This window comes from Microcebus murinus, chromosome 23 (assembly GCF_040939455.1).
Source record: "Microcebus murinus isolate Inina chromosome 23, M.murinus_Inina_mat1.0, whole genome shotgun sequence".
Classification (NCBI taxonomy): Eukaryota; Metazoa; Chordata; class Mammalia; order Primates; family Cheirogaleidae; genus Microcebus; species Microcebus murinus.
The window spans coordinates 29544366-29559762 of NC_134126.1; the positions used below are offsets into that span (position 1 = coordinate 29544366).

General features: G+C 54.6%; 1 protein-coding gene across 1 annotated transcript; it reads left to right on the plus strand.

Moving 5' to 3' along the window:
- The first annotated feature begins 291 nt into the window (after nucleotides 1–291).
- Nucleotides 292–13406, plus strand: GOLT1A (golgi transport 1A). Its single transcript, XM_012758945.3, has 5 exons — nucleotides 292–416; nucleotides 10243–10334; nucleotides 11437–11615; nucleotides 12332–12395; nucleotides 13056–13406. Exons 1-5 carry the CDS (start codon nucleotides 392–394, stop codon nucleotides 13092–13094), a joined length of 399 nt encoding a protein of 132 aa, XP_012614399.1. The 5' UTR covers nucleotides 292–391; the 3' UTR covers nucleotides 13095–13406.
- The last annotated feature ends 1991 nt before the right edge of the window (nucleotides 13407–15397 follow it).

Here is a 15397-nt window from a genome sequence, read left to right on the forward strand (position 1 = left end):
GCAAGGAAGCCGGGCACCCCCAGGGACCTGGGCACGTGGACCCCCACTCTTCCATATGCAATCCAGGTTTTGTCGAGGACTTAGGAGCCCCTGAACTCAGCCTCGGGTCATGGGGGTGCATGGACAGGGCCAGGCAGGCACTGCCTCCTCTGGGGGTGGGGCGTGTGGAGGGAGCAGCACCCTCTGGGGAGAACTGGAGGAGGGAGCCTGTGACTTTAAGGGGCCATTTGTGTGTTGGGGGGCGGGGCTGGAGGGGAGTTAATGATTTACAAGAAGCTCATTTCACAACTTACCAAGGGTCAGCTCCCTGTGGCCATGTACAGACTCGGTCCCTGTGGCCGCTCCCCGACTGCCAGCGCTGAGCCGGAAGGCCCCCCAGGCAGGGTGCAGCATGATCTCCATCACTGACTGGCAGAGTGAGTGGAACCACTGGGCTTGGTGGGAGGGAGCGGGGCTGACATGGGGCTGCGGGGCTGCGGGCTGGGGTGGGTGGGGCCAAGCCCCTCCCAGTGGGTGCCCTCTCTGGGGGAACCTACAGACTGACCTCTGGAGCCAGGGCCTGGGAGCTGCTTTGCTGGCATCCCTGAGGCAGTGGCGGGGTGGGGTGTGGCTCCCCTGCCTTGCCCTGGGCCACAGGTAGCCAGAGGCTGGTGCCTGGGGGAACCGGCGAGCTCACCAGCCAAGCCGACCTCTCTCCAGTCCAGGATTCTCAGACCTGGGAAGCCACGAAGGTGGACTCAGGAGGCCTCTGCCCATCCAGACATCTTTGCCCACAAACCCTCCACGTGTCCTCTGGCCCCAGGGTCGGAAACCACAGTCCACTCCCCTGCCCAGGCCCCCATATCCTCACTCCTAAACATCCCCGCCCTTCCTTTGCGGAAGGGGTAGGGAGGTAGCCAGCGGGTCTGGGCTGGTGGGGACCCCTGGGGCTCTTGGCCAAGCCCTGTGTTGAGCAGGGAGTATACAACAGCGGGTGAAACAGATGTTGCTCCCTGCTTGCATTCTAGAGAGGGGGGCAGGTAGTTAACCGATGAAGAAACAACTGTGTAGTATGTCCGTTGGTAATAAGTCCTCCCGGCAAAAGTAAAACAGGGTAAGGAGGCTATGGAGTTCGGGGTAGGAGGGGCTGCTGTTTTATCCAGGGTGCTCAGGGAAGGTGCCCTGCATACAGAGACCTGCAGGGAGTGAGGGAGCAAAGCCGTGCAGCTATCTGGAGGGGAAATATTCCCGGAAGAGGGGACAGACAGTGCAAAGGCCCTGGGGCATTAGCATACTTGGGGTGTTTGAAGAACAATAAGGAGGCCGGAGTGAAGTGAGTAGTAGATGGGGAGAGTCTGATTTAGACTCTTAGACTCTAAGAGTTCAGGTCAGGGAGGTCCCTGGGGGGGGGGGGTCAGGCCACATAGAGACTTATGGGCCATGGTCAGGACTTTGGTTTTATCTGCATAAGACGGGAAACCACTGGAGGGTTTTGTGCAGAGGCAGGAGAAGCTCTATTTGCATGTTTAAAAGATCACTCTGCGTGCTGGGTGGAGAACAGGCTGCACAGGGGGAGCGGAGCAGCAGGGAGGCCAGTCCTGAGCGACAGGACAGGCGGTGGAGGACCAGGGCGTCGGCAGGGAGGAGGCGGGGGTGCTCCACGCTGGCTCAGTCTTCGGGAGACTGCAGGCAGGGCTTGCTGATGGATTGGATGTGGGGGTGAGAGAAAGAAGAGTCAAGAACGGTCTCCTATATTTTTGTCCTGGGAGGGCTGAGCAGGAAGGAGAGCGGGAGCCGGGTTTTGGCGGTTGGAGTTTGAGCTGTCAGACATCTGGGTGGGATGTAGCGGGCAGTTAGCAGTTCCTGCTGCTGAGTCGGCAGGAGGAGCCTGGAGTCCCAGATAGAGACCTGGGCTGGAGGCGGACATTTGGAAGTCGCCTCCATGTAAATGGCATCTCAAACCGTGACAGTCCACGAAACCACCTAGGGCACGGTTCCTTAGCCTCCCCACTGCTGACGTTTTGGGGTGGGATAATTCTTTGTTGCGGGGGAGGGGGGCTGTCCTGTGTGATAGAAGATTCTAGCAGCATCCCTGACCTCCACCTACTAGATGCCAGGAGCACCCCCTTTCCCACCCAAATGGTGACAATCAAAAATGTCTCCAAGCATTTGCAAATGTCCCCCGGGGAACCAAATCATCCTCCCTCATTCTCCACCCCCACCCCCTGCTGCTGGCTGGGAACCACTTGACCTGGGGGATAAAACAGAGAGAGAAGAGGGCTGGGGGCCCAGGCTGGCGATGCAGCAAACCAGTCAGCCTGCAGGCGAATATACTCTTGGCAAATGTGGCAAGCCCGTGAAGAATGCGCTAAGTCCTGAGAGAGAGAGGAATGAGGGGACCAGATTTAGGTCAGGGGACAGAGCGTGGACTGGGTTTGTTTCCCCGAGGAACTGACAACTGAGCTGAGACCCGCAGCGCGAGCATGCGTTTGTCAGGTAACCAGCGGGAGGAAGGGCGTTCTGAACAAGGAACGTTCAAAGGCCCCGAGGCAGGAAGGCTCACATGGAGGCCATGAAGAGCAGTGTGGCGGGAGCGTGGCAGGCAGGAGGGACAGTGGCAGAGGGTGAGGGAGGACAGGTAGCCCCGGGCCCCATCAGGCAGGGCCGCTGTGCCATGGAGTGACGACAGGGCTCTGCTGCCTTCTAAGCTCGGGGGGCAGCAGGAAGGATGCTACTAAGCAGGACACTAATGTGATGGGGTTGTCTGTGTTTCAAGATCCTCGAGTGCTATGTGGAGAAGGACTGGGAGGGGGGCGTGCAAGAATGAAGCAGGAGCCCACACGTGGTGGTGGCTCGCATGTAATCCCAGTGCCTTGGGAGCCCGAGGCAGGAAGATCGCTTGAGGTTTGGAAGTTTGAGACCAGCCTGGGCAACATAGCAAGACCCCATCTGCACAAAAATATGAAAAATTAGCCAGGTGTGGTGGGGCATGCGTGCCTATAGTCCCAGCTACTTGGGAGGTTGAGGTGGGAGGATCGCTTGAGCCCAGGAGTTCAAGGCTGCAGTGAGCTGTGATCGCCCACTGCACTCCAGCCTGGGTGACAGAGCAAGACCCTGTCTCTAAAAAAACAAACAGCAGTGAAGCAGGAGGCTAAATGGGGGCTGCTGCAGGAGTCCAGGGAAGAGGTGATGGTCGCTGGGAATCAAGTGGTAAGAATGGAGAGAACTGGACAGCTTTTGGGATCCATTTTGGAAGAAGCAGCAAGAAAATTCAGCTGTGAATTGAGCGGTGACATTTTTACTCAGTTGGGGAAAACAAGGGAGGCTCAGGCTGAAGGAAGGAAGACACCGATAAGCAGCTCCATTGGGGACCATCGAGGTCAAGATGCCCAAGAGAAAAGCAGGCGCAGGTGCCCAGTAAGCGGCTGGGTGTGAGCTCGGAAGCTCGCAGGGAGCCTGGGCAGAAGAGACAAACATCAACACCGTCCGCACACAGAGATGTTCAAAGACGTGGGGATACGTGTGAAAACAGGACGAGAAGAGAAGTGAGTTGGTTCCAAGCCCTGAACCATTAAGCAGGAGGGGCAGAGGAGACGGGCGCAGCTAGACCAGCCCTATCCCAGCCAGGAAGGCGGGGCGAGAGGAAGCCTGTTCCAACAAGGGCGTGGTCGGCGCTGAGAGATGGGGACTGACACCTGTCTGTCCCATTTGGCAGCATGGAGGTTATTAAAGGCCAGTACAAGAGCGGTTTCCGTGGAAGTAGACCGGACTAGGTTGGTTAAAGCTACTTTTTAGAGCCAGACGACTGGGTTCAAACCCTGGTCCTGCCAGCTGCTGGCTGGGTGCCCCTGGCAGGTGACTTCACCCCTGTGTCTCAGTTTTGTTTGTAAACTGGGGCTAATGGCAGTACTTACCCCATAGGTAGTTATGAAAATCAAACGCATTAACGTACCTAACGTACTTAGACTGTGCCTGGCGAAGCATGTTCATTATTCTGTTAACCACGGTTGTTAATTTTGAAAAGTGAATGAAGGTCCTTCTTCTTTTCATTTCCCTCCCTCCTCTTCCTGGAGCATTCAGTCTTCAAACCGTCAGTCTTCCACCATTAGGTGGAACAGTGGCGGGGTGGTGGTGGGGGCTGTGGTCCCCAGAGTGGCATGCCAGAGCCCCAGCTGGGTGAGAAGCGTGTTCACACTGGGGGTGGTCTGGTACACAGTGTCGTAGCCAAAGTAGGGTGAGGGGCATCTCTGCAGGGTAGGGGTAGGGGGTCGGGAATAACTTTATAGTGGAGGGAAGACACCACCTTAAGAGTCAAGAAACATCCTCAGTAATGGGGCAAATCGAAATCACACATCACCTACCAGGATGCAAGGAGAAGAACATGATATCGCACCTTGTTGCTACTTCTGCCTAAGGTGCATAACCTGAACCTAGTAGCGAGGAGACATCCGACAAAGCCACACGGAGGGACAGCTACAGAATAACTGGCCCAAGTCCTCCAAAGTATCAGGTCATGTCAAGGAACTTTTCCAGACTTAGAAACTAAAGGCACATGGCAATTCAGTGCCACACGTGATGCTGAGCTGGACTCTTTTCCTCTGAATGACATTATTAAGACAACTGATGCAACTTGAATGGGGTCTGAGGGTTAGAGGAGAGTCGTGTATGATCGTTAACTTCCCAATTTTGGTGGTTGTGTCTTGGCTATCTAGGAGAAAAAAGGGAAACCACACAAAGTATTCCGGGCGATGAGATATCAGGTGGCAACTACTCTTAAATGGTACAGGAAGAAGGATTCTTTGTAGTGTTCTTGCAACTTTTCCGTACATTTGTGATTGTTTAAATAAAAAGCAAAAAGAGGCCGGGCACGGTGGCTCACCCCTGTAATCCTAGCACCCTGGGAGGTCAAAACGGGTGGATAGTTTGAGCTCAGGAGTTCGAGACCAGCCTGAGCAAGAGCGAGACCCCGTCTCTACTAAAAATAGAAAGAAATTAATTGGACAGCTAAAAATATATAGAAAAAAATTAGCCGGGCATGCTAGTGCATGCCTGTAGTCCCAGCTACTTGGGAGGCTGAGGCAGGAGGATCGCTTGAGCCCAGGAGTCTGAGATTGCCGTGAGCTAGGCTGACGCCATGGCACTCTAGCCTGGGAAACAGAGTGAGACTCTGTCTCAAAAAAAAAAAAAAAAAAAAAAAAAAAGGAAAAGGAAAACATCAATCAACGATGTTTGAGACTGACTGCACAGCCTGGGGCCAGAGGGACCCCTCTGCTGGCTCCATACGATGCTTCCTTGGAGCTGGAGCAAGAAAGACATGTAGCACGGTTAAAGCGAGCTACAAAGTGGGGGGCTGGGGAAGCCTGGCTCACCCGCAGCCGCTCGGGGCTGCAGGGCAAGGGGCTGCACAGGGCACCAGCGCAGCCACGAGAGCGCCTTGCCTGGCCCGGGAGACCTAAGCTGGTCGGTCTCCGAGGTCTGGGGAGGGCCCCCCTTCCCACCAGGTGGCGCCCTGGAGAGCCAGGCCTCCCCGCGGCGGGACCTTCGCCTCCCGGCGGCTTCCTGGGGGCGTCGCTGGGACAGCGTGGCCGCCTCCAGCAGGGGGCGCGCTGCCCCACCTGTGCGGATCTCGGGCGCCGCCGCACACCTGTCACCCCGGGCTGCGTCTCTGCCCCGCTTGCTCAGGCCGAGTGACTTGGCCGGAATCGCTAAGCTGCTTCGAAAGCAAGAGGCGGAGACAGGTCTGAAGCTTGTGTGCGAGAAACCCAGTCTCTGGCCCTTTTCTGTGAGGTTTCGGGTAGCCCTGGGCGCTGTAAGCACTAAGGGGGGCCCATATGGAAGGCTGCCCCATCACAGGAAATTCTAGAATTGCACCAGCCCTTGAAGAAGACTGTGAAACAAGTCGGAAGGGCGGTGACCACGCGCGCCAGCATCAGTGTTGCAGAAGAAAGTGCCACATAGGAGGGAAGACACAAAGGTGTCAGTTTGTTAAACACGCTCTTTCTGCAACATGAGCGTGAGGCTGTTCTTAAGGGTGTGCAGGGTGGACATACGGATAGTTTAACAAGACAAAACGAAAACCCAGTAAAATATTCACGTTTCCACGCAAAAAAAAACTTCTAAGGGAGATAGAGGGAAGGGTGTGTAGTCAGAACTGGAATCAATGACAGGTGTTTTATGGCAGGTGTAGGCTAATAACAGGTATTTTATAACAAGCATAAAAATTTAAAACGCCTTTGTCATTCAGGTTAAACAAATATAGTGGTGGTCTTTCTCCGCAATATCCTAGCCTACACAAAATCATCATGACAATCGAAGCAGATGTGCTTCTAGATCTTCCACTTGTTGTCTCTGAGGATAGAAATATCACACGGTGTGGAAGGAAAAACACAACTTTCATAACGGCCTATGGGGTTGCAATCTGCCCGGCTGTCCTGGGTTCTGAGAGATTTAATTCGGGCAGGCAGGAGGAGGCATCAGATAGATCATGAAGGTTTGTCAGAAAGAGGAAGAATCTGCCATCAGTAGAAAATGGATTCTCGGCAGCCGGGTGATGTGTTGAAAAAAAACGACATTGCCCTGGGTCCTAACAAAATCCGGCTTCTGCCAAGAGTGAGACCCAGTGAGACTGGCATTTTACTGGACTATGAGTTGAATGAAGTTTCAGTCTATAATTTAAATGTTAAATCTCATCTCTATATTTTTAGTGATTTAGAGGAGACCTTTGACCTTATTTCTGTATTGGAATTGATTTTAATCCTCTTAAAATCTGCACAGTAACAGATTATAAAGGATTAACTACTCGGAAGATGACTGTCTTGTTTTTCTTTCAGTTGTAAATATAATTTAGCCAGTACCTCTAGTTGAATAAACTTGTTTTTGTTTTTACAGTTCTGCCTATAAACAACCAGAGTAATTTTTCCCTTTACTTTTTTTTTTGTTTTTTTTTTTTTGAGACAGAGTCTCACTTTGTTGCCCAGGCTAGAGTGAGTGCTGTGGCGTCAGCCTGGCTCACAACAACCTCAATCTCCGGGGCTCAGTGATCCTACTGCCTCAACCTCCCGAGTAGCTGGGACTACAGGCATGCGCCACCATGCCCGGCTAATTTTTTGTATATATATTTTTAGTTGGTCAATTAATTTATTTCCATTTTTGGTAGAGACGGGGTCTCGCTCAGGCTGGTTTCGAACTCCTGACCTTGAGCAATCCGCCCGCCTCGGCCTCCCAAAGTGCTAGGATTACAGGCGTGAGCCACCGCGCCCGGCCTACTTTTAACAACTACCTGTAAAAACGTGGTAGTAATACCAATTTCATAGAGGTTAATTAGGATCAGTTCTAAGGTGTTAGTTAACAAGTCCAGTAAAATTTTCAATAAAGGTGTCAAGACCATTCAATAAGGAAAGAAAAGTCTTTTCAACAAATCTTGTTGGGAAAACTGGATATATATATATGCAAAAGAATGAAGATGGACTCTTACCTTATACCATATGCAAAAATTAAATGGATCCAAGACCTAAACATAAGAACTAAAATTAGAAAACTCTTAAAAGAAAACATAGGGGAAATCTTTGTGACACTGGATTTGGCAATGATTTCTTGGATATGACACCAAAAGCACAGGTAACTAAAGAAAAAAAAATAGATCAGACTACATCAAAATTAAAACTTCCTGTGCATGAAAGGACTCAATCAACAGAGTGAAAAGGCAACCTACAGAATGGGAGAAAATATTTGCAAATTATATATCTGATAAGGCGTTAATATCCATAATATATAAAGAACTCTTACAACTCAATAACAAAAAGAACAACCTGATTTAAAAGTGGGCAAACAGCCAAGTATGGTGGTTCATGCCTGCAATCTTAGCACGCTGGGAGGCTAAGGCAGGAGGATTGTTTGAGTTCAGGAGCTCGAGACCAGCCTGAGCAAGAGCAAGACCCCCATCTCTACTAAAAACAGAAAAATTAGCCAGGTGTCTTAGTTCTCACCTGTAGTCCCAGCTACTCGGGAGACTTCGAGGCAGGAGGATCACTTGAGTCCAAGAGTTTGAGGTTACAGTGAGCTATAATCATGCCTCTGCCCTCTACCCAGGGTGACAGTGAGACTCTGTCCTAAAAAAAATAAAATAAAAATGGGCAAAAGAGGCCGAGTGTGGTGGCTCACACCTGTAATCCTAGCACTCTGGGAGGCTGAGGCAGGAGGATTGTTCGAGGTCAGGAGTTCGAAACCAGCCTGAGCAAGAGCGAGACCCCATCTCTACTATAAATAGAAAGAAATTAATTGGCCAACTAATATACATAGAAAAAATTAGCCGGGCATGGTGGCGCATGCCTGTAGTCCCAGCTACTCAGGAGGCTGAGGCAGGAGGATCGCTTGAGCCCAGGAGTTTGAGGTTGCTGTGAGCTAGGCTGACGCCACGGCACTCACTCTAGCCTGGGTAACAAAGCGAGACTCTGTCTCACAAAAAAAAAAAGAAAAGAAAAATGGGCAAAAGACTTAATTCTCCAAAGAAGACATACAAATGGCCAACAAGCACAGGAAAAACATCACTCATCATTAGGGAAATGCAAATCAAAACCACAATGAGATACCACCTCATACCCATTAGCGTGGCTATCAAAAAAAACAAAGTGTTGGCAAGAATGCAGAGAAATTAGAATCCTTGTGCGTTATTGATGGGAATGCAAAATGGTGCCGCCACTATGCAAAACAGAAAATCAAAAAAACTAAAAATATAATTGCCATTGGCCCAGCAATTCCACTTCTGGGTAGATTCCCAAAAGGACGAAAGCAGGATGTTAAAGAGAGACTTTTCACACCGCATTCACAGCGGCACCATTCACAGTAGCCAAAAGGGAGCAGCAACCCAGATGCCCACCAACAGATGAGTGGATCAACAAAATGTAGTGTATACATAGTATACAAGGGACATATTTGTTCAGCCTTAGAAAGGAAGAGAATTATGACACATGGTACAAGATGGAGAAACCTTGAGGATGTTATGATAAATGAAATAAGATGGTCACAAAAAGACAAATATTGTGTGATTCCAGTGATCCGAGGTTCAGAGGGTAGTCAGATTCACAGAGACAGGAAGTGAAAGGGCGCTGGCCAGGGGCCAGCGGGAGTGGGGAATGAGGATTCGTTTACTGGGTACAGAGTTTCAGTTTTGCACCAGGAAAAGAATTCCAGAGTCAGATGGTGTTAATGGCAGCTCAATAACGTGAGTGTACTTAATACTACTGCACTGTACGTTTTTAAATGGTAAGATGGTAAACGTTATATTTTAGGCGCATTTTACCACAATTTAAAATTTAAAAATTTAATGTATAATAATTTTAAAACGAAGAACACAGTGAATTTTCATTTGTCGACTATCACGGCGGCAAAGATAAGTAAAATGCACAATTCCATGTGATGGAAAGGGTTAAGGGAAAAGGAGCTTCATATCCTGTATGGCACAGCTCTTCCTGTGGGGAGTGACAACATGTATCAAAATGTCAAAAACGTAGCCCTTGACCAAACAAGCGGGCCTCAATGTCCTGCACTTCTGCGCTGTGTTCGCTGGCTCTGAGCCAACTCCTGCAGCTTCCAACGCCCTGAGTTGCATCGCAAATGGGGGTGGGGGGGTCGCCGCCTTCATCGGCAGAATTGCGGGGGGGGGGGGTTCAAATGAGAGTAGGAAGGTGGGGGCCAGGGCGGCGGCTGCAGGAGGGAGGAGGGCGATGGGAGCAGGTGCAGGTGGGGAGGATGAACACATTCCTGACGGCTGACTTCTATTTTCTCAATCAAGTGTGAGTGGTCAGTACCTGAGAGCTGGGACGGGGCGGTTTGGAGGAGAAGGGGACAGTGAGGAGGTTGTTGGGGAAGGCATGGTGGGGGGGGGGCCTGAGCTCTCTGGGGCTGGCGGTGCTGAGTCTGCAGGTACCCTGCCGCCCGGGTGGGGCTGGGCTCCAGCGGTTCCCAGCTGCAGTGGCAGGAGCAGAGCAGGCAGAGGGTGTGCTCGGCCCACGCTGATCCGGATAACGTAGCATTCGAGAGGATAAAGCGGGGGAGCCGGCTTCTCCCCGGGGCCCTCGTGTATAGAAGAGGCCAGGTGCGGAGCCCAGGTGCCAGGCACACCTGCATTTCCATCCTTCCCGTCCCTTCCATCCCACCGCCCCCTGAGAGCTGGGAAGCTGCCCCTAGAGGGTGCCTGTCCTGTGGTGACGGGCAAAGTTTTGCCCCCTCCACCCCTCCACCCCTCCACCTCCCTGCCCGTTGCAGAGATTGGCGTGGGCGTCACCGGTTTCGGCGTCTTCTTCATCTTCTTCGGGACACTCCTGTACTTCGACTCGGTGCTCCTGGCCTTCGGAAACGTGAGTCCTCCACCCAGATGACTTAGAGACCGTCTCAGCCACCTGCGTCCCAACGTCTAGGGCAGGGATGGAGCACGCGCAAGCGCGGTTGCGGAGGAAGGCGGGGCAGTGGTAAAGTCACAACCAAGACAAACACGTTTCCCGCGAAACGAGGGGCTTGGAGGACAGCGAGCACTCCCGAGAGGGGAAGGGTGGAAAGGAATTTGCGAAGGAAATGGTGCAGAGGCAGATAAAGCACTTAGGGGAGGGGTGTGTGGAATAGTAAGAGAAATGTAAGGACCCAGGGAGGGGAAGCATGGGACGTGCTGGAAGAATGGCAGCGTCAAATTTGACGAGCCCTGGCTAGAGTTCCATTGTGTCAGCCTAGCTCACAGCAACCTCCAACTCCTGGGCTCAAGCGATCCTCCTGCCTCAGCCTCCCAAGTAGCTGGGACTACAGGCGTGCGCCACCATGCCCAGCTAATTTTTTCTATATATTTTTAGTTGTTCAGCTAATTTCTTTCTACTTTTAGAAGAGACAGGGGTTTTGCTCTTGCTCAGACTGGTCTCGAACTCCTGACCTTGAGCGATCCTCCTGCCTCGGCCTCCCAGAGCGCTAGGATTACAAGTGTGAGCCACCACGCCCGGCCCACCTGGGCACTCTTAAGGGATCGATAGCAGCCAAGCCAAAGATGAGAGGGGGCCATCGAGTGCAGGCCTGGAGTGTGATCTAAGGGCCACGTGGAGCCCCAAAATGTTCTGTGTGACTTGGCTGTGGCTGCCTGTCCTATTCAGGCCTCAGTCTTTCCCCCTGCGAAATGGAGACTCTCCCTGTCTGTCCATCTTCCCTGGGAGGCATGATGAGACGGAGTCCCGCATGAAGAAGTGTTCGGGACCCTAGGAATTGGGTGGGAAAGGAGATGCCTTCCAAGCTCTCCTCGTCTCCGCCTGCCTCTGGTCTGTTCCCCGCCAGCCCGACTTCCCTGAGGCTCTGGGGCTCTGCCAGGTCGCTGGGCGCCCTCTGGCATGTCTCGAGGAGCCTGCACGCCTCCCCCCTGCCAGGCCGAGCCCCCGACGCCAGCGGGGTGGTGTGTCTGCGTCTCACTCCTCTCCGTCCCGACAGCTGCTGTTCCTGACGGGCCTGTCCTTCATCATCGGCCTGCGGAGGACCTTCACCTTCTTCTTCCAGCGGCACAAACTCAAGGGGACCGGTTTCTTCCTGGGGGGCGTGGTCATCGTGCTCCTGCGCTGGCCCCTCCTGGGCATGCTGCTGGAGACCTACGGGTTCTTCAGCCTGTTCAGGTGAGTGCAGACCCCTGTCGCTCTGGACAGACCCGCCCAGGCGTCTGGGTAGCTGAGGTCACCCCAGCAGGGTGTGCAGAAGCTGGGACTTGGCCCCCCACGAGAGAGGGGAGCCACGGGAGGTCGGAACTGGGGATGGGCCTCAGCTCAGGCTTTGGAGAGGCCCCTCCGGCACTGGGCTGGAGGACACCCTGGCGGGATCAGCCCGTCCTTTGGCAAACACTGATTGAGCACCTACTGTGTTCCCAGTGCTGTGCCTGTCACCCGGGAAGAGACACAGGGCCTGCCAGTGGCCAGCTGTGGGGGAAGGGCAGAGAAGGGCTGACCTTTGCCAGGCACACGCACAGTGGTCATCTCAGCCCTGCAGCCGGCTGTAGGATTGTCCTCTGCTCGGCAGACAGGCAAACCCACGCTCAGAGAGCGTCAGTAGAGACGGGATCTAGCCCTTTCTCTGGCTGGGCTCGAAGTCCTGAGCTCAAACAATCCGCCCACCTCGGCCTCCCAGAGTGCTAGGATTACAGGTGCGAGCCACCGCGCCTGGCCCAAGAGCCTTCCTTCTTAACCACTACACTTGGCTCCCTCTCAAAAACAGGAGTGCAGAACCAAGCCTGCCCCCGTGCCCAGGGCCACAGCTCGAGCCTTTGCTGGACCTCAGCCTTGCTCCCCACCTCTACCCCAGCCATCACTGACTCCTCCCTCCTCCCCTCTGCTCCTAGGGGCTTTTTCCCTGTCGTCTTTGGCTTCCTGGGCAACGCTGCCAACATCCCCCTCCTGAGCGCGGTAAGCAGGTCATGCACGTGGCTCGTGGCTCGGTGGTGGTGCCTTGGGGAGGGGGAAGCACACAGACCTGGTAAAACTACTGCCCCAGGGGTGGCGGACGCCCCCTGCCCCCAGACCCCTAGCCCAGGTCTGCCAGTCTTCAGCAACTCTTGCCCTCCCCGCACCTTCTGCACTTGACAAGAACGCACGAGGGGAGCCGGCCCGCAAGCAGGTGCGCCCAAATGAGTAGCTCCTTGCTAGAACCAAAGAGATGGAGACTCAGAGGTCTCCGTCCGGGGTCTCCACTCGGAGACTCAGCCGGGAGGTGCCTGAGGTTTCTGGGGGGCTGGCTGAGTCTGGGCCCCAGAGAGGATGTGTGACAGCCGAGGACAGCAGGGAAAGCAGGTGGCAGACCGTCCTGTCCTGGAGGCAGGCATGGCCAGTGACCCCCGCCCCTGCCCCTGCCTTTCTCTGGAGCGCCTGACAGAGCATGAGCTCTCTCGGGAGCCCGGGGGGCCTCCGGCCAGCACCTGGCTGCGCCCGCCAGCTGGGCACGTCCCCTGCCGTCCCCGTAGCTGTGCCTGGCGCAGCTGCCGGCTCTCAAGGCCAGCTCGGTAATAACCTGGACGTTGAGTCTGCTCTCCGCTCTTTGTCTGGGGTAATGATTCTTGGCTCCCACAGCTGTTCCGCAGGCTTCAAGGCACCAGCTCCATGGTCTGAACCACAGAGATGAGCTCCTTGAACTTGGATCATTGGTTGAAGGGGCTGGAGGGAAATTGGGGACCGCCCCCTCACGCCCCCGCGAGCGCTGACTCACTTCCCTGCCGTCTGGACCTCCGCAAGCCCAGAAGGATGGAGCGGAGTGACTGGCCTCGAACCCTCAAGTAGCTCAGGAGGCTGCCAGGACCACTGGGAGGAGAGACCCGGGACCCGGGGAGACGAGACTGCGGCTGACGTCACGGCCCCACCCTCTATTTATGGGAGGAAAAGTGAAGATTAAATTCCCAAGCCGTGAGTGTGTCTGCGACCCCATGCGGGTGTCTCCAGCCTGTTCAGTCCACCCCCCGCCTCGGGGCAGGCCACACACACACACACACACAGACACACACACACACACACACACACACACACGGCATTCCACAGGGCGGGGCTGTGGTCTATGAGGGCCGGTCCTGCTGTCATTTTTATCCCACGTTTAATAGTCCTGATGAGTGAAACAATACGTTTGCAGGCCCCTGTTAGCGGCGAGCACTAGCCAAGTGGTGGGTGCTGCTCAAACATCAGGCGATTATTCTGCGCGGGGCTCCAACCACAGAGCTTGTGTTGGGGGAACTTCCTGTGTGGGGAGCCCCTGCTTTCCGAGACCCCCCAGACTGACAGAAGAAACAGTCCTTGTCTTGGGGATCTCCTTGTCCAAGGGTAAAGGGAGTTCTTGCAGGCTCAAGAAAGAGAAACGAGGCCGGGCGCGGTGGCTCACGCCTGTAATCCTAGCACTCTGGGAGGCCGAGGTGGGCGGATCACTCAAGGTCAGGAGTTTGAGACCAGCCTGAGCAAGAGCGAGACGCTGTCTCTACTATAAATAGAAAGAAATTAGCTATGCAACTAAAAATATGTAGACAAAATTAGCAGGCATGGTGTCGCATGCCTGTAGTCCCAGCTACTCGGGAGGCTGAGGCAGGAGGATCGTTTGAGCCCAGGAGTTTGAGGTTGCTGTGAGCTAGGCTGACGCCACGGCACTCTAGCCAGGGCAACAAAGTGAGACTCCGATAAAAAAAAAAAAAAAGACAGGAGTCACTTGCAAAGCATGCATTTATTAATAGCAAATACCTACTGAGGGCAATCTCTGCACGTACCAAGCAGTGGGGTAGGTGCGGAGGGTACAGGGCAAGGAGGCCTGTCCCTGGTCTCAAAGAGCTGTACCCAAGCAGTCACAAAACAGTATGATGGCGGGTGCCATGAGACAACGGGTGGGGCCCCGCCCAGGTGCAGCGGCTCTGGATGTGCTGCCACCTGTCTGCCTTCCCTAGCACTTCCCAGGTACATCCATTTAGAGAGCTCCCATTTCATTCTCCTTTCTTAGAGTCCGCTGCGCACACACCTGTCTCGCCCATTGACCGTCATCTCAAAGCCCTGTGCAGAGCAAGCGCTCAGCAATGAGGAAAGAAGGGACGAAGGCAGGAAACAGGAGGGAACCCCCCTGGTCGCAGGACACAGACCGGGAGCTGCCTTCGGGTCGGAGGCCTGAGCTGACCTGGTTTTCTCCCGGAGCGGGTTGCGGGTCAGGGGTGAGCAGCCCCCAAGCCAGCCGTGCCCTTCTCCCCTCCCCTTCCTGTGCTTACCGCGGCCACTTGAGACCGTGTGTCTGCGGCTCTTGCGTTCACACTGACACCTCCCCCCACGCACTCCTCACACGGGCCATCTCCACGCTGCGCGAGGCAGAGGGGCTCCCGCTGAGCGGGTCTGGGTGGCAGAGGGTGGCCGAGGGTGGGGGAGCTAGTGAGATAGAGTGAGAGAGCCCGGGGACAGCTTCCGTGGGGGCGGAGGCCCTCGGGGCTCGCTCTCTGCAGGAGGTCGAGGAGGGGGGGGGCAGAGTGGGCTCTGGACGTCACCTGGCTCTATAAAAGGGGTGTGATCAGGGAGCTGCTGAGAGGGAGCCCAGGAGCCCAGCTTCCCTCCCTCCGGGCGTTCAGCCACCCAGGTCCTCTCGTCACCTCGGAGACCCTGCGAGCTCCCACCTGGGCCAGGGCCGAGCCAAGGTAGGGGCACTGCGCGCCCACCTCGGGGACGGGTCTGCGCTGAGGGGCCTCCAGAGCGGAAGCAGGGATTCCTTCCAGGACTGACAGGTGCACGGGACAGGCGCAGGGGGCTGGGCTGGGGGCGCCGGTCTTTCCCGATTACCAGCTTGGCCAGAGTATTCTGGGATGCCTGGGTAAACGCACTGACGAGCGCTGTACTTGCGAAGCGAGGACGCCGGGATCCCAAGGGCTCTTTCTTACCAGACAAGGAATGAAAGCGATAAGTAA